Source organism: Pteronotus mesoamericanus, unplaced genomic scaffold (genome assembly GCF_021234165.1).
Source record: "Pteronotus mesoamericanus isolate MK-2021 breed Mesoamerican mustached bat unplaced genomic scaffold, CSHL_Meso_final contig_105, whole genome shotgun sequence".
NCBI classification, from domain to species: domain Eukaryota; kingdom Metazoa; phylum Chordata; class Mammalia; order Chiroptera; family Mormoopidae; genus Pteronotus; species Pteronotus mesoamericanus.
In genome coordinates this window covers 2,738,825-2,765,678 of record NW_026555006.1, presented here as the reverse complement: position 1 = coordinate 2,765,678, position 26,854 = coordinate 2,738,825, and the positions used below count along the sequence as shown (strand labels likewise).

General features: G+C 36.5%; 1 protein-coding gene across 1 annotated transcript in view; it reads left to right on the top strand.

Annotated features, from left to right (window-relative positions):
• The window catches only part of FAF1 (Fas associated factor 1), a 394,387-nt gene that overhangs the window by 312,646 nt on the left and 54,887 nt on the right, over positions 1-26,854 (top strand). The window contains exons 16-17 of the mRNA XM_054572862.1: positions 15,461-15,541; positions 16,781-16,858. Of these exons, the coding sequence (XP_054428837.1) occupies positions 15,461-15,541; positions 16,781-16,858 (159 nt within the window). The remainder of the gene's footprint in view (positions 1-15,460; positions 15,542-16,780; positions 16,859-26,854) is intronic.

The window sequence follows — 26,854 nt, the reverse complement described above, 5'->3', positions numbered from 1 at the left end:
CTTACATGCTTTGCACACATCATGATCCCTTATAAAGCTAAGTTACATGTACATTAAATATTCACGGAGTAAACCAAAGCAGTACTCCTACCAAGATTAGGTAGAGTCAGAATGGGCTGACCTGAAGAGTAGGTCAGACATTCCCAGGTACCCAAATATCATGTTCACTTGATTAGAATAAGAAAGTTTGTCATAACTGTCTACTCTTGTGCTTAGAATAATTATTGCTCACTGTTAAAAAGTTATATCCACACCATTTTTATTTACATATGTTGCTCTTAAAGTGCCTGCTGATGGATCTGTTCATCCATGCTTGACAACTCAGAGTAGAAGTTAATAATTTGTCATGTATGAAACTAATGTAAAGAGAATGATGGCTCAACTTTGGCATTACAATTCAACACACCTGTTCAGAGCCAGCCCTTCACATTTTCCCTTCCTTTGCCTGAGGTGCAGACTTCATGGATTACAGTAACACTTTTTGACAAGTTTAGACTGGGTGGAGCTGCCTTGTAATGACAGAACACAATTGATGATATCTCAGTAATGCATTCTTTTTTTATTTGAGCTGTCAACATTTATTACTGTAAAGGCACTCATTGTTAAATAGCTGGCCCAACCTGTCTACTTTTTGTTTTTAGTAACAGTAGAGTCTAACAAAGTATGTTTACTTTCTAGCAATGCAATATTTGCTAGCTTTAGAGGAAATATACCTAGTTATTGTATATCCTTTTATGTACCATTGTTTTAAAATTAGCTATCTTAGTGTTCTCCAAGTAAAAATTAAAACCTCTGCTTCTCCTAAAGCCTTCTCACATGGCAATTAAGACCTTTCCAATGTCATAAACCTGACAAGTACCTAAGGAAAATGTTAACTGAAACTCTCTTAAGGCAGATTCTTTTAAAAGATCCCGAATAAACTGTTCATGTCTTAAATATTACACTACCTAAATCTCTATCTTTAGAGACTGTGATATCCTTCACAGATTTTTATCTCACTAGGCAATATATAACTATGTTTATGAGAAGGAATTTGGTTGCTGAAAGTACATGTGCATACTACCTTTACCTTGAATTTGTTTGCTACCATATCAAAAGCCTTTTACTAGTTGTTTATGGAGAGGTTTAAAAAAAAAGTTTTGAGGGACATTACTTTTCTTTAAGGAACTTACTTTCTACAGTGGAAAAGCTAAAGTATATCCTTAGAAAAAATAGTTTGTTATATGACTTAGAAGATTTCTGAAGGATCAGCCTCTGTAATCAGGAGAGACTTCTGAAGAGGTAAGATTTGATCTCAAAAGGGCAGAATAATTTCTGTGTGCAGAGCAAAGAGCATTATGATGTGGAGAAAGTATGAGCAAAAGAATGAACAAGTTGAAGTCATGTTGGCCCCATTTATAGAAAGCAGAGAATTTGTATAGGAAAAATAGCGGGAGGATAAATTCAGTTGCCTACCATTAGTAATTTTAACAGATCAGCTTTGCTTCTCCAAATTACTTTTCTCTGATTTTTATGCCTCTCATGCGGGGATCCTGAGAAATCTTTGGCACTTTTCTTTTAGTTACAAATTTGCCTTAATTCCAGTTACCCTATCCAATTACCTATCATGTCAGCAAACAGTTAATTAAATATAGTATGAGAAATAGCAATGGCATTAATTACCAAGTACAGACATGGCAGAAAGAAGACTTCTTAGAAGAGGAAACATCAAGTCTTAAAGAGTGATATGTAGACATTCACTAGGTAAACCACAATTAATTCATTTATTGGCCCCTAAACCAACATATTTTTATTAAGAACCTGTTATATGCCCACATTGTGCTATGCACTAGTAGATATAAGAATGAAAGTCCTTTAGATGTTCAGTGACATGCAAACAAAGGATTCTAGTAGAATGATATAATTCCCATGATGGAAATATACGTAGGGTGTTAAATTTGCCTATCAAATTTAGAAAGAAAGGCCTTACTGGGAAAAATTATTTTAAGCTGAAACTGAAAAAAAATTAGCAACATTTTAGTGGGTGGACTTGTAGAGAAGTGTTTTCTAGATGAACAGAGGGTACTTTCCAATAGATGGCTGGAGTGGAAAACTACATCATCAGCCAAAACAGACACATATTACAGAGGTTGACGTAAAAGTAGGTTTACAGTATACAAGTATAAATGAATTTATTCTTGTATTTTTCTTAATTAATTATTGCATTATTTTCCATATGAACAGCTGTAAGCCTACTTTGCCCTACCCTGTATAATTAACTGGAGTTTACTTGGTTAATTAGGCAGAGAGTTTCTAATTTCAGATTAGATATTTCACTTCAACAATAGCCATATAACCTCCCATTGTCTATTACATCCATCTTATATCTGCAGACCATTTTTGCCATAAAGCTCACCAAAGTTAGTCAAAGCAAAGAAGAAATGATTTCCCACATTTCTAAATTGGTGCGGGGGAGAGGGGGTTTGTGCGTACGCACACCCATATTTTAATGTCTGGACATATATAGGAAAACATCCTAGAGAAAATTTTAGCAGACTAGAGAAATCTATTTTAATAGAGGATTTGCTTTTGGAACTCTCAGCTATACACTGTTTCATCGAAGCAACTCACTTGTGTATTAAAATACTCATCACATCTTTGCACAGCTTTGGGGCCTTGGACTAGGGATGCTAAGTTATTCTGATGGAGATCAATGGGGACCCTCATTTATTGTTGATGGGAATACAAAATGGTTGAGGCAAATTCAAGTCTCAGTTTTTCCATATCTCAAATGGAAATAATAGTACTCTACTGCAGTATTGTGGGAATGAAAAGAAACAGCATATGTAAAATGACTAATCCATAATAGACTCTCATGTATGTTGCCTTCCTTTCCAAGCTTATACATGTATCTCCTGCAACTAGTAAGAAAAGGAAACTACATTGGATCCATTATTGTTTCCAGTTTCTAACACAAAGCCTAACATGTAGGTATGCGTAAATGTTTTTTTAAATATGTAAATGAATGAATGAATGAATTTTGTGGGGAATGGCCAGATGTTGGGAGACCTATTATGAAACTAGTGCTATAGTCTAAGCAGGAGATGACAAAGGTCTGAACCTGAAGGATCATGCTTGAAAAATGTGAAGGTTTTAATAGGTTACTAAGCAACACAATTTTCTCTGGATTGGTATAGCCATAACATAAACTCTCACAAGCTAGCCTCCTTCCTCTAAAGCAGACACTGAGACAGCAATCCATCGTGTGAAATTCTGCCACTAAAGAAATTAGCAAACCAGCCCTAAATCCAGCTTTTCAACTCACTCTACATACCATTTCTATCTGGATGAAAAAGAATCTTTTCTAAACATATCCACCGGAAATTCCAGAGACTTCCAGCAGAGCAAGACAGTCTGAAGACTTGGAGGTTACTTGCTACTTGTGAATTCATCTCTCTGTTTTTATAATCCTACAATGGACTATCTTGAAATTTCTGTTTAAAACTTTTGATAACTAGAGTTTAATATATAATCAGTTAGTCTAACACTGAGGCTCAGTCTTTGATATAATAGGTATGAAACTTGTTTTTTCAGGTATGTAACCTGAAAGAATGTTGAGTATCAGGTTTGCCTTAATCCTTATTTCACTGTTTTAGAGCAGTTGATTAATGATTTTATAAGCAAATCAGCTCAGCAGATATAAATTCATAATGCAAATGCATGTGGAGCCAAATGCTCACTCTTTGTTCAATTTCTAAAGATTTTCAAAATATCAGGCACTGCTTGGGACTCAGGATACAGAGTTAAACAAGGAAAAACCTCTTCATTTTGCTTAGGGTCTGAAAAGAGAAATAAACATGTAAATAGATGATGACAACTCCACAGGATAACACAAGGCTGGAGACATATCCATTCCTTCTTGCTGTCCTCTATGGAGAGTCCATTGGTAGCGAAATAAACTAAACCTGTGAATATAGTATGTTCCTTGCAGCAAATGGAAATAGTTTATTCCAAGGAAAATCATCCCATGACTGTCACCTACACTGACCCAAGGACTGTATTTGTAGCGTTTGGAAGGAAGAAAATTTAGAAGGGGAAGAAAATAATGAGCATGCAGGTTGAAGAGAAGTGAAATAGCAAAAAGCTCTAGATGAGGTACCAGGTGGCCTGCATTCTAACATGCTATGTGACTGTGGGAAAACCACTTGCACTTTCTGAGTCTCAGTTTTCTCATCTCTAATAGGGGATAAAAACCCTTTCCTGGCCAAGCTAATTATTGTAACACATGTGAAAGTGCTTTGTAAACTTTGAAAAATAAGACTTTGAAGGATTAAAGGTCTTAAATAAAAGTGTGGGTAGGGCGATATTCATTAATAGTTCGTTTTCCTTTGCAAATACTTAGTTAATGGTAACTTTGATTAACAAGAAAACAAGAGCTTTTTACAGAATGAAAACCACAGTGATAAATTAGGCTTAGGTCCAAGGAATTCATAGTGGATGAGACCTTCTAAGTCATTCCTGATTTCATTAACAAAATGCTAATTTCTTTCAGTATGAAACCTTAGTACATTTTAGAGCACTGTCCTGCCATGTGTTCCTCTATTTAATTCTCACAGCCCGGGTCACCCAAAAGTAGAGCAAACTTAGGGGCTTGCCCTGGACCTTCATACTAAAGAACCTTCTCCAACTAGCCCGCACAACCTGCAACTTAGAATGTGATTACCTAAAGGCACACAATGCACTTATGGAATAAGCAGAGTAGGTTCACCAAATAAGCAGAGAAAGAGGGATACCTTTTTGAAATTTGATATTTCAGAAAAACCAAAGTAGTCATGAGAAAAATCAGAATTTTGTCAGACTTCTGAGACTTATTTTACATTGTAGCATTGCTTTTTTTCTAAGTTATACATGGTGCGTAATGTGCTTAGGACTTCCAGTGTTCTTATCTTCGGCGCTGGGACACCTATCAAAGCCTTGGTACATAGACAGTGATTTAGGAAGATGCTTCAGAGACCTGAGTCTCGCGTTCATAAAATTGTTCACGAACCTTCTTCTGGTTCCCCTCCTCTACCATTGCCAATTTAGCTATAAAAAAATGCTGCTATTTATGAGTGGCAATTTGCCCCAGGTCCTGCCGAGGCAGTCCTGAGGAGAAATTCAACTGCCTGGTTATTAGAAGGAAGAGGATTAATATTATTAGGATGATGGTGATGGTGATGATTAGAATAACATTTATCGAATATCCACTGCAGCTGCAGATACCATGCTAGGTGATAATGTATTTATCATTTTATTTCATCCTTACAGTAATCCAGCAAGGAGATATTTTTCCCATTTTAGAGATAAAATGAATCAGTGATGAAAGAAGTCAAGGAACTTACCCAAGGGCACAAAAATTAAGTGGCAGACCTAGAGTCCAAACCGAGTCTGTCTGTGTTTGAAGCCCATGACCTTTTCCCTGTACTGTTCTGCTAGCAGGATGGAACGAGGACGAGAATCCAAGTTGTTTGGCTGGAAGATGAATGTCCTGGCTGCGGTACATCATGGAGCCAATGCTGTTAGGCAACACTTCTTTCAAATACCAATTGAACACATCCTTTCAGGCAGTGCCCTCATCATTTATATTTCAAGTGCAGAAAAATAAAAATATTCATTTCCCTTCTTTCACTGTAGAGAGCTTTGTTGTTTCTTAGTTTTTAGTTCTGTAGCTGTCAAGATAGCATGAAACTTCCTTCTGTAATGTTGATACTTGAGGGTTTTTTAAGAGAAATTTGCATAACCTAAAATTAACCATTTAAAAGTGTATAATTCAGTGGCATTTTATACATGCACAGTGTTGTGCAACTGTTACCTTTATCTAGTTGCAAAACATCTTCATCATGCTCATATCCATTAAGAAGTCAGTACCCTGTCCCCTGCCCCCCTGCCAGCCCCAAGCAACCACCATTCTCCTGTCTGTCTCTATGGATTTGTCTATTCTACGTATTTCATACAATACATGACTTTGTATCTGGCTTCTTTGACTGAGATTCCTCCGCACTGCAGTATATATCAGTCCTCCTCCTCCTCTGTGCACCCCCTTTCCCCACTGTGTGATTATACCACATTTTGTTTATCCGTTTATCTGTTCATGGACATTTGGATGTTTCTACCTTTTGGCTATTTTGAGTGATGCAGTGAACGTTTGTGTAGAAGTATCTATTTGAGTCCCTGTTTTCAATTCTTTATCATTTACATTTTGCATTATTTATATTCAAACCAGCAATGTACAAGGTTCTAATTGCTCCACATCCTCACCAACAGTAATTTTCCCTCTCCCCCACCCCTTTCTCTATCTCTAACTAACTATAGTAATAGGCATCCTAGTGGATGTGAGATGGTATCTCACTGTGGTTTTGATTTGCATTTCCCTAATGATTTCCCTAATGACCACTGAACATCTTTTGATGTGCTTCGTGGACATTTATATATCTTCTTTGGATAAATGTCTGATTCTGGTATTTTAAAAATATTAAAATAACAAGATTATCAGAATATCCTATGGCCTGAGAAATTTTTAGAAACAAAATCTCAACGCCATTCATTTCTATCCCAATTAGATCATCAAGTGGAGATTTAAAAAAAGGAAAAAGTCATTCAGCTCTGACACACTAAAGCAGAAATTGAGTCAGATTCTTACATCTTTTGGTGCCTAATGAATTGCTCCCCTTAAGAATAATTCAGTTACTAAAATCTCTACTTCCTTTGTTCTCACACTCGTGAGGTACTTGGAAAATAAAATGATCAATTTGACTTTGTAGGCAGATCCTGAAAACTTGCTTTAAATTTAAATGTTGGGATTATTTTACTTTCTTCTTTTTGATATCACTGAATCTAAAAAATTGCCAAGGACAGGAACAGTCAGTAAATTGTCCTTCCAATTCAATTCAATTCACGTTTGTTGAATACCTACTGTGTACTAGGCACTATACCCAGTCATGAGCATACAGATTACCCCAAAAAGAAACTTGTCACCCATGCAGATTACAAAGGGTGGTCCTGGAATAATCTAGCACCCTATACAAGAGGATAATTTTTCTCAGTAGGGCTATTTTCTTAGTGCCTTTTCTCTCAAGGCTGCTAAACATTTTACAGATCTCAGAAATCAAGATGGGGGTTATGACAGTAATGGTAGCAAGAGTTAAGTGAAACCAGATCATTTAGTTCACAAAGACTTTTGACGCTTTTGAGATCCATGAAAGTCCCTAGAGCAGGTACCTGAGCTCCCTTTCTGTGTCTTCTTACCTATGTAGTCACCCCTTTTCTGTCTTCCTCCCCTCAGTATATCTGAGGATTAAATAAGATGATAATGTGTAAACTCGTTAGAAGAGATCCTCTCAAGTAGTAAGCGTTTACTAAATGTTAACTGCTATTATTATCTACCAAGTGCCAACTTGGTAATATTAACTTATCCTGGAAATTCAGGGATTCTAATAAATCAGAATCCCTGTCCTCTAAATGCTCAGTCTAGTGAGAAAAACAAATATGTAAATATATAATTTTAATAATACAATGTGAATAGAATGTAGAAGTTAAGCCATTCAACCCAGGAGTGGAGGGAGCACCTCCAAATGTCTAGATACTTAATGTGGGCCTGAAAAATGAGTGTGACTTTGCCTGAAGAAGTGATGAAGAATATTCCAGGCCAAGGCTAAAGGATGTGCAAAGGCAGGGAGGTATTCAAAGCCTGCTCTGTTCGGGAAGCTGTGAGAGGGTTTGTATGGCTAGGGCGACGAGTTTGTGGAAGGGGAAAGTGGGCCAACTTTGGCCAAAAGACACAGTTTGCTGACCCATGATTTGAAAGTAAGCTTCCTCCTCCTATCTCATCTTTCTACTTTCAGGAAGGAGTCTTGACTGGAGAAGTAGCCACAGAATGCAGTGTTCAGGTTTTATCAAAAAACCATTACATCATTTTTGTTGTGTGGTAGTACACACACATGTACCAAAAATCTCTCTAAAACACTTACCTGGACTTACTGTGTGACCAGGCTGCTATATTGGAGAGGAAGTATGTTTCTCTCTGTCTGTTATATTTCTTAGAGTGTATGCTCTCAGTGGACATGTTCCTGCGGGAGCAGTCAACATGTCCACTTGGGATCATATAGGGGATCTGTATTAAAAAGCACAAGTATTATCTCCCCAACTTCTGCCTGGCTGTTAAGGATTACATTCTAGTGCTAGTATTTAACTATTCTGTACCAGTGTGGATGAACTTTCCTGTTTATGGCTTTCCTGAAAGCTTTTTAATTTCTGATAGAAATTTTTGGTAAAATAGGCATAGAGTAGAACCTGATAAAGGGCATCTAGAAAAAACCTACAAGTTAACATTTTACTTCCTGGTAAAAAACTGAATGCTATCCTACTAAAATCAGGAAAATGACAGGGATGTCTGTTTACATCATTTCTATTCACCATTGAACTGGAGATTCTAGCCAGTCTAATAGGCAATAACTTTCTATTACCCTGCCCCTCAGTTCCTGATAAACTCTAATCTACTTTCTACCTCTGTGAATCTGCTTATTTTATGTAATACATATAAGTGGAAACATACAATATTTGTCTTTTTGTGTTGTCTTAGCATGATGTCTTTCAAGTTTGTCCATATTATAGCATGTAACAGAACTACATTTTTTTTATTCCTCACCCAAGGATATTTTGATTGATTTTAGAGAGAGAGGAAAGAAGGGAGAGGGAGTGTGGCGGGAGGGAGGCAGAGAGAGAAAGACAGAAACATCAATGTGTGAAGGAAACATCTATCAGTTGCCTCTCATACACGCCCCTTGCTGGGATCAAACCTGCAACCTAGGTATGTGCCCTTACCAGAGATGGAACCTTCAACCTTTTGGTGTACAGAACTATGCTCCAACCAACTGAGCCACCTTTTTATGGTTGAAAAATACACAAATTTTGTGTATACATTCCTGTGTTGATAGACACTTGGGTGGTTTTCACCTTGTGCCTAGTGTGAATAATGCTGCTATGACTATGTATTTATTGGCCATGTATATGATATATATAGATCTTTAGAGATGTGTCTATTCAAGTCTTTTGCCAATTTTTGTATTGGATTTGTTGTTGTGTCAGAGTTTGGGATATTAATCTGTTATCAGATAGATGATTTTCAAATATTTTTCTCCATTCTGTGGATTGTCTTTTTACTCTTTTGATTGTGTACTGTGATGCACAAAAGTTTTTAATTCTGATGATGCCCAGCTTATTTACATTTTATTTTTAATACCTCTGTTTTCATTGTAATACTTAAACATAATGACCTGATTCAAGGTCATGAAGATTACCTATATTTTCCTCTAAGAGTGTTGTAGTTTTAACTCTTTGATACATTTTGAGTTGATTTTTTCTAAATATGGTGTTAAGTGAGTGTTCAACTTCATTCCTTTTCATTGGGATATCCAGATTTCCCAGCACCATTTGGCAGGCGGGGTGGGGAACAACACACTATTCTTTCTTCATTGAATGGTCTTGGCAGCCTTGTCAAAAATCAATTTACCACATATGTGAGAGTTTATTTCTGGGCTCTCGGTTGCACTGGTCTAGATATCTATCCTTGTGTCAATACCATAATGTTTTGATTACCACAGCTTTATAGTACATTTTGGAATCAGAAAATGTGAGTCCTCTAATTTTGTTCTTTTTTTCAAGGGCTTTTTGTTGTTGTTCTTATTGTTGCTGCTGCTGCTGTTGTTGTTCTATTTGGGGTCCCTTGAGTTTTCATATGAATTTTAGAATGGATTTTTCTGTTTCTGAAACATCATTGGGGTACATGCAGTTGTTTCTTAATTTTAAATAGTAACAAAATAATATCTAATAACTTACTTAAACTCCCATTTACAATTCTCTTCATTCCTTTTTTGTAGATCTAGATTTCTATCTGAAGGACTTTCTTTAACCTTTACTATAGTACTTATTCTGGCACTTAATTCTTTTCACTTATGTGTCACAGAAAGTCTTTATTTCAACTTTAATTTTCAAAGACATTTTTATTGAATATAGAATTCTAGATTGACAAGTTTTTTCTTTCTGTGCTTTAAAGATTTTGCTCCAACTGTCTTGTCGTATTTCAATTTTATATTCTGAAACCTTTATATCCTACAACTGTTTCTCATGGAAAGTCAGCTCTCATTTTGTTCCTGTCTACATATTATGTCTTGTCTTTTCTCTGACGGCTTTTAAGATTTTTTTTGTAACTAATTTTATGCAATTTGGTTATGATGTGCCTTGGTGTGACTTTATTTATGTTTCTTTTGCCTGGTATTCATTTAGATTCTTGGAATTGTGGCTATATGAGGGGGGGGGCCCAAAAAACAAAATTTATTTATTAAAATATTGTGTATTTGTTCTTACATGTTTAAAATCAGTCACCCTCACAGTACTCTCCATTTGATGTAATAAACCTATCGAGTGTTTTTCTCCCACTGCTCAAAATAGTTTTTGAACTTGTCGATTTTGATGTCTTTTAGTGCTTCTGCACTTTTTTGTTTCTCACCTCTTTTACATCAGCAAAATGTTTCCCTCTGAAAACTTTTTTATTCAAGGAAACCAAAAGAGTCGCTCAGGGCGAGATTGGGTGAGTAGAGAGGGTGGGGCACAGGGGTCATGCTGTTTTTGGTCAAAAACTGCTGAACATTCAGCACAGTGTGAGCAGTTGCACTCATGAATCACCTATCATGAAATGGGCAAAGGTGTTGAAACAGTCTTCAAAAAAATTAATTGAAGCCAAACACAGCCTTTCACAACAGCGCCAACTGGTACACCAATACAGATGGGTTCCTAGAACACCCACCTAGCCAGGGAATCCTCTACTACAAGAGGCCGATGCTCCAGAAGATAATTCCGGGGTTTTGGGGGGGGTCCCACCTCATACAGTTTTCATCAAATTTGAAAAACTTTGGTCAATATTTCTTAAAATAAGTTTTCTTCCCCTGCATCCTATTTCCAGATACCAGTTACACTTAGATTGCTGAAGGTTCTCTCACAGACATTTCCAACTCCCTACTCTGCTTGATTTCAAAATAAAATCTTCTGGTTCTAATTGGGCCTCTCTGTTACCAAGATGTGTAATCTACCTTCTCACGTATTACCTCATCATTTACAACTCTGATTTTCAGTTTCCTCTTTATTTCTAGTACCTAGGAATTTCTCTTTCTTTATTTCTTACATGCTCAGTAATATTTTTTAACATTTTTGCTACTCTCTCTATATTGAAAGAATTTCAGGTTGTCTTGGTCCGTATCTCTTTAGGGATCTATATCAGGGCTATTTGCCTAGTTTAAAGGACAAAGAGCAGGATGTACATTCTAACATGAGCATTCAGAACAAATAAATGTCGCGCATGTGTGTACATGTTTGTGTATGCATTTGTTAAGTATTTGAAACAAGGCTAACCACAATAGCCCACTTCAATCTGATAATTCAGAACTTTACATCAGTCTTTTGGGTATTAACTGATGATTACTAATTTTAAACACTACTGAGGAGTAACAAGTTACACCTAAATTTCATGTCTTCTTGGTTTCTAAATTCCTTATTTAGGAACCATTTGACAACTTACAAAATAATGTCATTATTTTTAGTGGATTGTAGTGAAATTTGATTCAATGGCTACTTTCTCAGACATACAGAACTATACTGAGCTACCTAGTGTGGCACAGTGAGGAGGGGAGGAGGAACATACGCTTTGGAGGAGAGAAAGACTAGGTTTGACTTCTAATTCCAGAACTCTTAACAAGTCATATAATAGAATAAGAAGTATACTTATATGAAAACTACTAATATGAAGAATACTCAGAACTTCAGATATGTAACTGTGGAGCATGAAAAAATCCACTATTTCATTTAACAAATACATAATGAATGCTTACCATCCTTAAGGTAGTACCCTACGTGTTATAGAAGAATACAGAATCCTTCTTCTGTGGGGTCTTATAGCTCAGGTAGGGAGCAGTGAGACAGATGTACAAATGAGTGTAGCACAAAGCAGGATGAGAGCAGTGACAAGTATGCTCCAGTGGAGGCTATTAGTTCTGAGCAGTCCGGCTTCCCACTTTAGTGGTGACAAGAAGTGTTTTCATACCAAGCTAGCCAAGCTATAGCCCAGGCAGCACCGGAGACATTTCTGAACCTGGTTATCCAGCTATTCCACCTCTACATGATAGAAATCAACATGTATTGCTAGTCACTTGGTCTGATGTGCCCTTCGGGTTTAGCAAGGGGATCTTTCACAAGGACACTATCTTTAGGACACAGGAGAATTTCCAAGAGGCCCATCTACAGGTTATGAGAACACACTTAGACATGAAATGTTAACCACAACACCTGGGATTTTTTTAAAAATCTAATATAGAATAATACAAGGAAAGCAGTGTTCTCTGAATCCCAAAATTGGAGATGACTGTGAATAGGACAGTTGGAGAGACAAGTATAAAATCTACAGGACAAAGAAAGAAATTATAGCCACCCCAAACAACCAATACTCAAGAAGCTATAAACATGATGCGTTTAGGACAATTCCTGAGCCAGCCCTTCTGTCTGCTGTGGTCAGAGGGCTGGGGGCAAAGGGAAGAACATTAGATTGTGGGAAAGAGGATGGGGGGAGGAAGCTGTCAGGAGACCTGGATTCAAGTATCAACTCTGCAACTGACTTATTGGGTAATCTTGTGTAAATCACCCTCACATGATTTAGTTCTCTTTATATAATGGCTCTTTTGGACATGTTGGTCTCTTATATTTCTCAAAGTAAATGAAAAGCTGGCAAGATTTTAAGTGGTAGAGCTGATAGAGCCAGAATCTTTCAGGTGGAGAGGAAAATAATATAAAACTTGAACACTGAGCTCTTCGCAATAAATCAGTAAACCCCATAAAATAATGTCGAAGGTGGTTCAAGCATGATTATCCATGTCTCCTCCTATGGCCTGCCTCTACATCCCCAGTGCTAGTGTGATGCCTAATATAAAACTGGTGCTTAATGAATATTTGAGAGGGAAGAGAAGAAAGATAAATAGAAAGGAGAGAGGGAAGGAGTGAAGGGAGCAAGTTAGCTGGCTCAGGTCCTTTCACAACAGGTGCCACATTTTGTGGCAGGGATTCCTTTATTTAATGGCCTTTCATATCTGCAACAGTCTGTTTTAAAACAGAGCTGTTTACTTCTTCTGCTTTTATTATAAACTATATTTGCGTTCAAAGGGCTTCCAGCTGTGGTAGCTTTCAGAAGGTTCCTTTGTTGTGTGTACATGGTGTCATAACAGGTCAGTTCTGCTCAGCCAGTTTCATTGACTCAGATAGGGCTGCTTTATGGATGAGCTCTTATCTTTTCCCTCCATTTTTACTGCAGACAATAAATATTTTATGCCTGGGAAGACAACTCATTTATTCAACAAGTACTTATTAAACACCTCCCAAAAGCTAGGCATTGTGTGAAATACTTTGAATACAGAGATGTATAATATAAAAAAGATCCCTGCCTTTATGATGTTTACAGTGTCATGAGAAAATCTCATATTACATAAATAATTATATGATAATGCAATTGTGATCAATGCTTTAAAGGGAAAGTACAGAATGTTACAAGAAAAACTGAAGCTAATTTGAAGGGGTGGGGCCAGGAAAGTAAGGTAAAATTAAAATTTTAAGGATCTTAAATATTTTCTCATTTGAAATATAAAAAGATAATATTGCTCCCACAGGTTGTTGATTTTATTAGGTATATCTGAATTTGTAAAGATTGGCATCCAGAGAAGCACAGAATCCTTAGGAATTTAATTTTTTAATTTAATAAGTGAGTGAAAGGGAGATATTATTTACCCAAAAACACACAGCTTGCTTAAATGAAGACATTAATGTATCAAATAAATATCAGCAATGGCCGATTGAACTATTAAGGACCCACTCTGTACAAACTTCTATATTGAGTAGGGAAAGAAGTTTAGAGAGTAATGAGTTAGGCAAGAGCAAATATAAAAAGAAATAGACAAAATATGTCCTATCAGACTGATTGTTACTGGTCATAGTAAAGCTGTAGCATATAAACCAAAGTGAGAAATAGCCAGTTGGAATTAGTGAAAATATATTTAAAGGAATATGCTATTTCTTTAAAATGTAAATAATAATGACTAAGTACAAATCTCCAAGCAGAAGTTTTTAAAACCCATTTTTATTCATGTGTAATATTATATGACATGTAAATTATTCTGACTGCTTTGCAGCCTGTATGGTCTCTCATTTAAGTTGAACATCGTTCCTGATATGCCATTCCAACATATACTTTCCCTAGCATGCCCTTTCATCGTAGATAGCTTCAGGCCAAAAACATCTACGATTAAATCTTCCTAATTTTTTATTCAATAGATTGGAAATCAATGATTGCTATTATTCATACTAGAGATTTTGAAATTAGTTGAACCATTGAAACTAAAAGGAGTATTAGGCTTCAAGGAGAACTTCAGGCTTAAATTAGAGCACCTAAGGCAGTACTGAGCATATATTCAGCTTTGAGTAAGCATATATTGAATAGTGGAGACAAAAAGTTATAAAGTATTAAGTTAAACCACATAAAATTCCATTTTCATAGGTCAAAATAGTTAAATATTGGTGACTTTATATGAGTCAGCCTATTATACAAAATGACCAAAAAGGGAATTTATAGCCTAATGTCAATAGGTGTGTATATTTATTAAATTTAAGTACATGTATATTGACTATACTCCAGAATTTAACATATAAGAAGTTCTGGCAGTTGAATTAATTTTTAATTTCATATTAAATCACAATTTAAATATATGCAGGTGACATAATTACTTCAGAAGCCAAAAATATTCTAAAAGATCTAAATTATTCACACTATATGAGTGTGAATGTAGTGAGGAAATACTACTTATTTGATAACCTAGCTTTAGTGGTGTGGACTGAAGTTAACTAGGGTATTTTGCTTTCAGACTTTTTCTCTGCTGACCAGTAGGTTGCAACCTACTCCTTTACTTTCTCCCAGTCCAATGCTGACCACCTCCAAGATTATCTTAGAAAAATTAGGAGGAAAGTGAAGAATTAATCACTGTGAAAACATACTAACTGTCACGTGCTTTGCTAGACAGTTTATTTATTACCGCATTTAATTCTCACAACAGCCCTATGCAACGAGTCCTATTTCTCTTTTACAGTTGAGGACACTGAGACCTAGAAAGGTTAAGTAACTTGTCCAGGATTACACAGCTCATAAGTGATAGAGTGCTAGACTTCAAACATTCTTATTTTCACTATATACCGAGCCACTCATCTTACTGTTTATTTGCTTATTTATATTTTATATACCTTTAAAGTGTCTTGTTTACTTATAGTAAATTCACACATGAGTAAGACAAGGGGATTGTCATTATTTTCTTTTAAAAAGTAATATGGTAAAACACATTTGAATAATTTCTTTTCTTTTAAGGATGAACGGGAAGCCAGAGAAAATGTGAAGAGAGAGCAAGATGAGGCCTATCGCCTTTCACTTGAAGCTGACAGAGCAAAGGTGGGTTTGGTCAATAGACCTTGGGGTAAAGAACTAAATCTTAAATGGTCTTTATTGTTTAAGTGCCAAGAATGTTGGGTTTGCAATGGAGAAAGCTAGATTCAGTTAACCGAAAGAATATAATTCAGCCCCTGGTCCTTAAAGTATGGTTCATTTTTGACAAGATAAAGTTTGTTGAGAATCATAAATATGAAAACAAAAATGGGCCTAGTATCTATTTTATTTGATTTTTAGTCAGTCTCTGATACAACCTAGCAGTTTTTCAAAAGCTTTTCAGGTGATTCTAATGTGCAGTCAGGGTTGAGAACCACTGATTTATTTAATGCTTTTTGAGCACCTGCTTCTCTACTAGGCATTGAATGGTAACATGAATAAGCCACAGTTTCTCCCCTCAAAAGAAGGACCCCAAGGTGGTATAGAGTAAATTAAATCAAGAACACAGATAGCTGTAACACTTAGGCAAGGATCCTAAATGTCATGAGGGAAGCACCAAGTAATTCAGTGAACAGGAGTTCAGTGGAATTTTTTTAGTTTTTTGGAAAGCCAAGAAGTGGGAGTGGACTGGGGAGGCTTTCTTAGAATAAGCTGTATATGTGAATTGGATAAAGAGGGGTAGGAGAGAAAAAGTAACATACGCTAGCAGCAAGGGGCCAGAAAACAAGGAGTGCATGATAGAGGCTGATGTGAATAGAGCTTAATATTTGTGTATAGGAAATGTAGCAGAAAAGACTAGACAGGAAAACCAGAGAAAGGTTCTGATGAATGTAACAGTACCCAGAGCTACCTAGGTATTTGAATAGGAACCCAACATGAACAGAGCTATGCTTTATTGTTTTTCCCTTATTTTTTGAAAGATTGTATTAATTTATTTTTAAAGAGAGGGGAAGGGAGGGAGAAAGAAAGGGAGAGAAATATCATGTGAGAGAAACATCAATTGGTTGCCTCTTATGCACACCACAGAACCTGCAACCCAGGCATATTCCCTGACTTAGAATCCGGCGACCATTTGCTTGCAGGATGACACCTAACCAACTGAGCCGCACCCAGTCAGGGCAGCTATCCTTTATTGTTGTTTTCATTTTTATTATTGTTCCAGAGAGAAATACTTGCATTACTACAGTGTACCTGTGACTCATGCTGGGAATGAGCTTTGTTTGTTTGTTTGTTTGTTTGTTTGTTTGTTTTTTAAAATAAATCTGTGTTTATTGAATGCTGGCTCCCTTTCTCTTTTATCAACAGAGGGAAGCTCACGAGAGAGAGATGGCAGAACAGTTTCGTTTGGAGCAGATTCGCAAAGAACAAGAAGAAGAACGGGAGGTAGGGCATAACTTTTAGAAAATTATTCAAAAACATGTTTGTTTCCTCTGCATTTGATACTGAGGCTGTTAATAGTTCTCAGAACTTACTTCTTTTTACTTTTCCTATACTCATTTCAGTGTGAAAGACCCTAACCCTCACCTAATATTGTAGTTTCAGCCTTTTCCCCAAGCTTCATTTTACCCACTAAAAGACACTGGAAATTACTTCTGCAGTCTCTTCCACTAGGCCTCTATATGGAAATCCATTTAGCTTGGCTGATTGTTTCATCCCTAAGTTCATGTCCTGTCCATAATAAAATTGAGAATTTTTCACTCACTCATTTTGTAAATTTTTTTTAAATACTTTATGTGTACCCAAAATCTGTTAGGAGACAGGGATACAGACATGGGTTCTCCCATCCAGGAATTCATAGTCTTATAAAAATAGAATTCTAGTACCATATGTAACATTATTATAGAAGTTTGCTTGAAGTGCAGTAAAAAAAAAAAGAGAAGGGGTGTCAAATGACTTCCCAGGGTGGTTTCATTTAAAAAAAAAAAAAGACTTCTAGAACATTTTTCTAGACATGGTATTAATAGCAAGATTCACTTAGGAAAAAAGGAAGCCATCTAACAAGTGATGGAAAGACCTGGAGGGCCCTAACTTAAGCTGAGGAAATCTCTGTTAGTTGTCATTCTCAGTCAGAGGATGCCACCTCATACTTATTCAATTAATAATTTTTGAATAAGAACTGTGCTGAGCATTGAAAGATAAACAAAGGATAATAAAACATTTTCTGCCTGCCAAAAGAGATTACATCTTGTGGGGAGATGCAAAATGTCTACAAATATCAGCAAATCAAGGTAAAGTGTGCAGAATAACATAAGTAAAAGCAAAATACGTAAGGAGTTCATGGGCAAAGTAAAAATCAGTTACAGCTTTGAGAATCAGGCAACACTATAGAAGAAGTGATATTTGAGCCTAGTGTTCAAATATTTGTAATATTTTACTCTTTGTAAATCAAAGTTTATTCATGTTCAAACACTTATTGAGTGCCTGTCATATATGAACCAGATACTATGCCTGACAAACTCTAGTCTCTGTATGCTGAGGGCTCTCAATTATGGAAGGTAGAAAATATTTTGTTCAGCATCTTATATATCTCAAGTGCTCTGCTGGCCACTTTATATTTGCTTACTCATTGACTGCTACAACAAGGTACAAAGTTAGAGAGTTCTTCACAAGAGAGAAAAAACTGAAGCTTATTGAGAAGTCACACACAGAAATGGGAACAGCTGAGATTCTTACCTCTCCCTTTAGGCCTTCAAAGCTCATGTTTTTGTGCTTACTCCATTCAGTACCAGACCATGAGTCATTGTATGTGTCTACAGGAATCATGTATGCAAAGATTCACAAAAGTTTAGATAATAGATGTTGCCTTGTTTTGGGGCTATTTCAAGAAATACAGTTTAAAATTTTAGGACTCTTGCTCTTTCATGCTCTCTTTTACACATTTCCTCCCTCTCTCTCTCTCTCTCCATAGCAGATCTTCAACCATATACTTGCTAAATGTCAGTATACACAGTTAACTGTGTGTTTTGGATCTTGAGCTTGGGAGCATATGTGCTTTCTTGATTTACTTTATTTACCATGGGCTTAAATTTTCTCTCCAGATACAGATAAAGCCTGTCCTTTCCTAGAAGATTCCATAATCATTTTTTAGTGTACCTCATGTTCCACTGTAAACATGTGAGAGGATAGGGCACAGGGGGAGGGAAGACAAGTCATATTTTGGTTTTTGTTTTGTTTTGTTTTCAATTTTTTCATTGTATTTTTTTCCATTACCATGTAGCCCCCTTAAAACCACTTTCCCAGCCACAGTCACCACACTGTTGTCCATGTCCATGAGTTTTTTTTTTTCTTTTTGCTTAATCCCTCCATCCCCTAACCTCCCCGCCCCTTAGCCATCATCCTACTGTCTAACTATGAGTCTTCCTCTATTGTGCAGGTTAGTTCAGTTTGTTCATTGATTCCACATATGAGTGAAACCATATGGTATTCCTCTCTCTGACTGGCTTCTTTCACTTAGCTAATGTTCTCCAGGTCCATCCATAACTGTCACAAAGGGTAAAATTTTATTCTCTTTTATGGCAGAGTAGTATTCCATTGTTTAAATGTCCCATAGCTGTTTTACCACTTAACACTTGAGCTGCTTCCATATCTTGGCAATTGTAAATAACACTGCAATGAACATAGGGGTGCTTATGTTCTTTCAAATTAGTGTTTTGGGTTCCTTCAGATATATTCCCAAAAGTGGAGTTGCTGGGTCAAAAATTAGATCCATTTTTAATTTTTTGAGGTATCTTCATACTGCTTTCCACAGTAGCTGCACCAATCTGCGCTCCCACCAACAGTGCAAAAGGGTTCCCCTTTCTCCACATCCTCACCAGCACTTGTTGTTTGTTGATTTATTGATGATAACCCTTCTGACAGGGGTGAGATTATATCTCAATGTGGTTTTGGTTTGCATTTCTCTGATGATCAGTGATGCTGAGGTCCTTTGCTCATTTTTTAATTGGGTTGTTTGGGTTTTTTTGGTGTTGAGTTTTGTAAATACTTTATAAATTCTGGGTATTAACCCCATATTAGATATATTGGCAGATACATTCTCCCATTCTGTCGGTTGTCTTTTTATTTTGTTAATGTTTTCCTTTGCTATTAAAAATAAAACTTTCTGGTCCCATTTGTTTGTTTTTCCTTTTGTTCCCTTACCTGGGGAGATATATCCTATAAAAAATTGCTACAAGCAATGTCTGAGATTTTGCTGTCTATGTTTTCTACTATGATGGTTTGGGGTGTAATATTTAAGTCTTTAATCCATTTTGAATTTATTCCTGTGTGTGGTGTAAGGAAGTGGTCCAGTTTCATTTCTGCACATTATGTCCAGTTTTCCCAACACCATTTATTTAATAAATTATTTTTAGCCCATTGTATGTGCTTGCTTTCACTGTCAAATATTGATTGACTTTAAAAGTGTGGGTTTATTTCTGGGCTCTCTGTTCTGTTCCATAGATCTGTGTGTCTGTTTTTATGCCAGTACCATGCTGTTTTGACTTCTATGGCCTTATAGTATAGTTTGATATATAGGTAGCGTGATTCCTCTGACTTCGTTCTTTTTTCTTAGATTCACTGTTGCTATGCAGGACCTTTTGTGGTTCTGTATAAGTTTTTGAAATGTTTTTTCTAGTTCTGTGAAATACATCATTGGAATCTTGATAGGAGTTGTATTGAATCTATAGATTGCTTTGGGTAGTATGGAAATTTTAATGATGTTAATCCTTCCTATCCATGAACACAGTATGTGCTTCCACTTATTTGTATCTTCTATTTCTTTTTTCAGTGTCTTACCGTTTTCCCAGTACAGGTCTTTTACATCCTTGGTTAGGTTTATTCCTAGGTATTTTTTTCTTTTTAAAGCAATTGTGAATGGAATTGTTTCCTTAATTTTCCTTTCTGTTAGTTCATTATTAGCATACAAAAATACAACTGGTTTCTGGATACTAATTGTGTATCCTTGCTATTTTGCTGAATTCATTTATCAGTTCTAGTAGTTTCTTGGGGTTCTCTATGTACAGTATCATGTCATCTGCAAACAGACAGTTTTACTTCTTCCTTTCCAATTTGGATACCTTTTATTTCTTCTCGTCTAATTGCTGTAGCTAGGACTTCAGTACTGTGTTGAATAAGAGAGGTAAAAGCAGATATCCCTGTCTTGTTCCCAATATTAAGGGGAATGCTTGTAGTTTTTGCCCATTGAGTATGATGCTGGCAATGAGTTTGTCATATACGGCCTTTATTATGTTTAGGTATGTTCCCCCTATTCCCACTTTGCTGAGAGTTTTTATCATAAATGGGTGCTGTATGTTATCAAATACGTTTTCTGTATCTGTTGCTAAGATCATGTGGTTTTTATCCTTCATTTTATTTATGTGGTAAATCACATTTATTGATTTGCAAATGTTGTACCAGCTTTGCATTACCAGAATAAATCCCACTTGATCATGGTGTATTATCTTTTTGATGCATTTATTATATTTGATTTGCTAATATTTTGTTGAGGATTTTAGCACCTATGTTCAGCAGTAATATTGTTCTATAATTTTCTTTCTTTGTAGTATTTTTATCTGGTTTTGTAATTAGGATAATGCTGGCCTCGTAAAATGAGTTTGAGAGACTTCCCTCCTATTGAATTTTTTTAAGTAGTTTGAGAAGGAGAGGTGTTAGTTCTTCTTGGAATGTTTGGTAGAATTCACCTGTGAAGCCATCTGGTCCAGGGCTTTAGTTTTTGGGTTCTTTTGATTATTGTTTCAGTTTCACTAGGTGTAAACTGTCTTTTCAGATTCTCTGATTCTTCCGAATTTAGTTTTGGAAGATTGTGTGTTTCTAAGAATATCCATTTTGTCCAGGTTGTCCAGTTTGTTGGCATGTAGTTGTTTATAATATTTCCTTACAATCCTTTGTATTTTTTTTCTGTCAGTTATTATTTCTCCTCTTTCATTTCTGATTATATTTACTTGGGTCCTCTCTTTTTCTTGATGAGTCTGGTTAAAGGTTTGTCAATCTTGTTTATCTTTTCACAGAACCAGCTCTTAGATTCATTGATCTTTTCTATCATTTTTTAGACTCCATTTCAGTTATTTCTGTTCTGGTATTTCTTATTTCCTTGCCTCTACTCACTTTGGGCTTTGTTTGTTGTTCTTTTTCAAGTTCCTTTAAGTGTAAAGTTGGAGTGTTTATTTGAACCTTTTCTTATTTATTGAGATAGGCCTGTAATACTATAAGTTTCCCTCTTAGGATTGCTTTCCCTTTGTCCCACAGATTTTGGACTGTTGTGTCCTCATTTTCATTTGTTTCAAGGTATCTTTTGATTTCTTCCTTGATCTTGTTATTGACCCATTCATTGTTTAGTAACATGTTATTTAGTTTCCATGTCTTTATGTGTTTTTCAGTGTTCTTCTTGTGATTGATTTCTAGGTTCATAGCATTGTGGTCAGAGAAGATGTTTGGTATGATTTCAGTTGTCTTAAGTTTGTTGAGACTTGTTATATGTTCTAACATGTGACCTGACCTAGAAAACATTCCATGTTCACTTGAAAAAAATGTATATTCTGCTTCTTTGGGGTAAAATGTTCTGAAGATATTAATTAAATCCCTTTGATCTAGTGTGTCATTTAAGGCCGCTTGTCTCCTTACTGATTTTCTGTCTGGAAGATCTATCAATGGAAGTCAATGGTGTGTTAAAACACCCAACTATGACTGTGTTTCTGTCGATCTCTCCCTTTATGTCCATCAGGATTTGCTTTACATATTTAGGTGGTCCTATATTGGGTACATAAATGTTTACTAGAGGTATATCCTCTTGCTGGATTGTTCCCTTTATCATTTTATATTGTCTGTTACTATATCGTCTGTTATCTTAGCCTTGAGTTTAAAGTCTGTTTTGTCGGATATAAGTATTGCTCTTCCAGCTTTTTTTCCTTTCCATTTGAATGAAATATATTTCTCCATCCCTTTACTTTTAATCTGTGTGTATCTTTTGATCTGATGTGTGTCTTTTGGAGGCAGCACATATATAGGTCTTGTTTTCTTAACCATTCAGCTCCCCTTTGTCTTTTGGTTGGAGTATTTAAGCCATTTACATTTCAGGTGATTATCAATAGATAAGTAGTTAGTGCCATTTTATTGTTAGATTATTTTCCCCTGCCTTGTTTTTTCTCTTTTTCTTCTTCTTAAAGCAAGCCCTTTAACATTTTATTGCGGTACTGCTTTGGTGTTAACAAACTCCTTTAGCTTTTTCTTGTCTGGGACACTCCTTATTTCTCCTTCGATTTTAAATGATAACCTTGCTGGGTAAAGTAGCCTTAGTTGTAGGTCTTTGCTTTTCATCACCTTCAATATTTCACACCAGTCACTTCTGGCCTGAAATGTTTCTGTTGAGAAATCCAATGACAGTCTAATTAGTGCTCCCTTGTATGTAACTACTTGCTTTTCTCTTGCAGCTTTTAGGATTCTCTCCTTGTCTTTAAACCTTGCCATTTTAATTATGATGTGTCTTGGGCTAGGCCTCTTTGGATCCAAATTGTTTAGGACTCTCTGAGCTTCCTGAACTTGAGTGTCTTTTTCCTTCACCAGATTATGGAAATTTTTGGTTATTATTTCTTCAAATAGGTTTTTGATCCCTTGCTCACTTTCTTTTCCTTCTGGTGATCCCGTGATGCAAATGTCGTTATGTTTCATGTTACCCAAAATGTTTCTTAAGCTCTCCTCATTGTATTTCATTTTTTTGTTTGTTCGTTAGTATGTGTGTTGGTTTGTTTTTTGTGGGTTTTTTTTTTTGTGCTGCTCTGTTTGCATGTTTTTTCCTACTTTGTTTTCCAAGTCACTGATTCCGTCCTCTGCTTTCTCTAATCTATTATTTATTCTTTCCAGTATATTATTTATTTCAGGTATCACATTCTTTACTTCTGACTAGTCCTTTCTTATGGTTTCTATGTCTTTTTTCATGCTGTTTACTATCCTTATAATCATTATTTTAAACTTTGTATCTGATAAATTGCTTGTCTCCATTTCATCTAGTTTTTCTTCTGGAGAATTCTCTTGTTTTTTCTTTTGGAGTCTGTTTTTTTGTCTTCCCATTTTGTCTGCTTCTGTATTTGTTTCTATGTATTAGTTAGATCTGCAAAGACTCTGTTCAGGCCTTTGTCAGACACTGCTTGTGACTGACCCTGAGCAACCTGTTTGGACTATCAGTGATACAGAGTATATAACTCCCTCTGCCAGATCTGTTTGTATGCAGAAAGAACCAGGCTGTGCACCAATTACAGCTTTTACCTGTACCAGGCCCAGGAGAGGATCAGGTAAAGTCTCAGAGCTCCCAGAGATCTGCCTAAGTTTTTAAACTTAATCAGTGATATAGCCTCAAACTGTACTCAGCAGCCTGGCTTAATCTTCACAGGGTGGGGCAGAGTAATTCCTGTGGGTGGGCTATTATTTCCCCTCAGGCTGATGCTACTGGGAGTGAAGTGGTCTACCTGAGAAAGCCTCTGCAGTATTGGGAATGACTCAGCACATGGATCCTGGTGACTGTTCTTTCAGTTTTCTCCCCAGAGCCACCAGCCCCAGGCTTCCCTCACACGTCTCTAGTCCATTCTGCCCTCCCACTGCTAGAGCGCAGGGTAAGTGGCTGCAAGGAAATTTTGTGCATTGGCTCTTTAAGAGGCTCTCTGAGTCTTCAGCCATCTCCCTAGTGTACAGAAACCCTGCTGCTTTTCATGGCTGGATGTTATCTGGGTTCCTTTCCTGGCTCTGATGCTATAGGCTGGGAGAGCCCAGCTTGAAGTGTAGACTCCACACTTCTCACGGGGAACCTCCCAGCCACTGAAATATCCTTTCAGCTGCTGCCTGCTGGAACCCAGTCAACCCTCTCACCCCTCCTCTCCACTCCCTACCAGTAACATTGTGGTAAAGTGGTTTCTTCTGTCTGTCCTTGGTCATAGGCTTCGCTCCAGCTAGTGTTTAGTTGGTTATTCAGTATTATTTCTCTATAATTTACTTGTAATTCCAGATTGGTCCCTGGGAGGTAGCTTCCACATACTCCTCTGCCATCTTTGGTCTCTCAGGACAAGTCATATTTTGCAACTAGTCATTACTTGCACTTGCCCATTGAGGTGCTCCCAAAAAACAAAGTTTAGGTAGTCTTACGTACTTTATCACTCTCCCCCAGAGAGTTACAATTAAAGGCTCTTATAAATGCCCCCATTAAGAAACTATTTTATATTTATCTATTTTAATTAAGTCTTACCCAAATTTGATGGAAAAAAATATTCCAGGCAAATGGGCAAGAGAAGAAAGCAGAGGTAGCAATACTTATATCAGACAAAATAGATTTCAAAACAAAGGCCATAAAAAGAGACCCAGAGGGACACTAAAATACTTAAAGGAAGAATCTATCAAGAAGACATCAACATTGTAAACTTATATGCACCCAACATAGGAGCACCCAAATACATATAAGAAAAATCTTGGATGACTTCAAAAAAGAGACAGACAGTAAAACACTGATAGGAGGGGATTTTAACACCCCACTGTCAAAAATGGACAGATCTTCCAAACAAAACATCAACAAGGATATTGTGGAGCTGAATGACACACTGAATCAAATGGACCTGACTGACATATATAGAAACTTACATCCCAAAGAAGCAAAATACACATACTTTTCAAATGCTCATGGCAGTTTTTCAAACATAGACCACATGATAGGACACAAAGCAAGCCTCAGCAAATTCAGGAAAATTGAAATAATACCAACCTTTTTCTCGGACCACAAGGGCTTGAAACTGGAAATCAACCTCAAAGAGAAACTTCAAAAACTTGCAAACTCATGGAGACTGAACAGTACACTATTAAACAATGAATGGGTCAATAATGAGATAAGAGAAGAAATCAAAAAATTTCTGGAAACAAATGAAAATGAACAGACAACAGTCCGAAACCTATGAGACACAGCAAAGGCAGTCCTGAGAGGGAAGTTCATAGCAATACAGACCTACCTAAAAAAGATAGAAACATTTCAAATAAAAGACCTAACCCTACAACTTCAAGAACTGGAGAAACAACTACAAATGAATCCCAGAGCAAGTAGAAGGAAGGAAATAATCAAGATTAGAGCAGAACTGAATGACATAGAGACAAAAAGAACAATTCAGAGGATCAACCAATCCAGAAGCTGGTTCTTTGAAAAGATAAATAAAATTGACAAGCCTTTAAGCAGACTCATCAAGACAAAAAGGGAGAGGACCCAAATGAATAATATCAGAAATGAAAGAGGAGAAATAACAACTGTGATACCACAGAAATACAAAGGATCGTCAGAAACTACTATGAACAATTATATGCCAAGAAATTTGAAAACCTTGATGAAATGGACAAATTTTTAGAAAAGTATAATCTTCCAACACTGAAGGAGGAAGAAATAGAAAGCTTGAACACACCGATAACAGCTGGGGAAATTGAAGCAGTAATCAAGAAACTCCCAGCACACAAAAGCCCTGGATCGGATGGTTTCACAGGAGAATTTTACAAAACATTTAAGGAAGAGCTAACCCCTGTCCTTCTCAGGCTATTCCTAAAAATCTAAGAGGAGGGAAGACTCCCAGACTCTTTCAATGAGGCCAGCATCACCCTGATCCCAAAACCAGATAAAGACCCTACAAAGAAAGAAAACTACACGCCAATTTCACTGAACATAGACGCTAAAATCCTCAACAAAATATTGGCAAACCACATCCAGCAATACATTAAAAAGATAATCCACCACGATCAAGTGGGATTCATCCCAGGGATGGTTCAATATATGCAAATCAATAAACGTAATACGCCACATAAATAAAAGACAAAATCCACATGATCATCTCGATAGACGCAGAAAAAGCATTCGATAAGGTACAGCACCCATGTATGATCAAAACATTCAGCAAAATGGGAATAAATGGGGCATTCCTCAAAGTAATAAAGGCCATATATGAAAAACCTACAGCCAACATCATACTCAATGGGCAAAAACTGAAAGCTTTCCCGCTAAGATCGGGAACACGACAAGGATGTCCGCTTTCATCACTTCTTTTCAACATCATATTGGAAGTCCTAGTCACAGTGGTCAGACAAGAAAAAGAAATAAAAGGCATCCAAATAGGAAAGGAGGAAGTAAAACTATCATTGTTTGCAGATGACATGATAGTGTACATAGAAAACCCTGTAGACTTCACCAGAAAACTACTCAACCTGATAAGTGAATTGGTCAAAACAGCAGGATACAAAGTCAACATTCAGAAATCAAAGGCATTTTTGTACACCAGCAATGAAACAGAAGAATAAATAAGAAAAAAACATACCACTCAATACAGCAACAAGAAAAATAAAGTACCTAGGAATAAATTTAACCAAGGAGGTAAA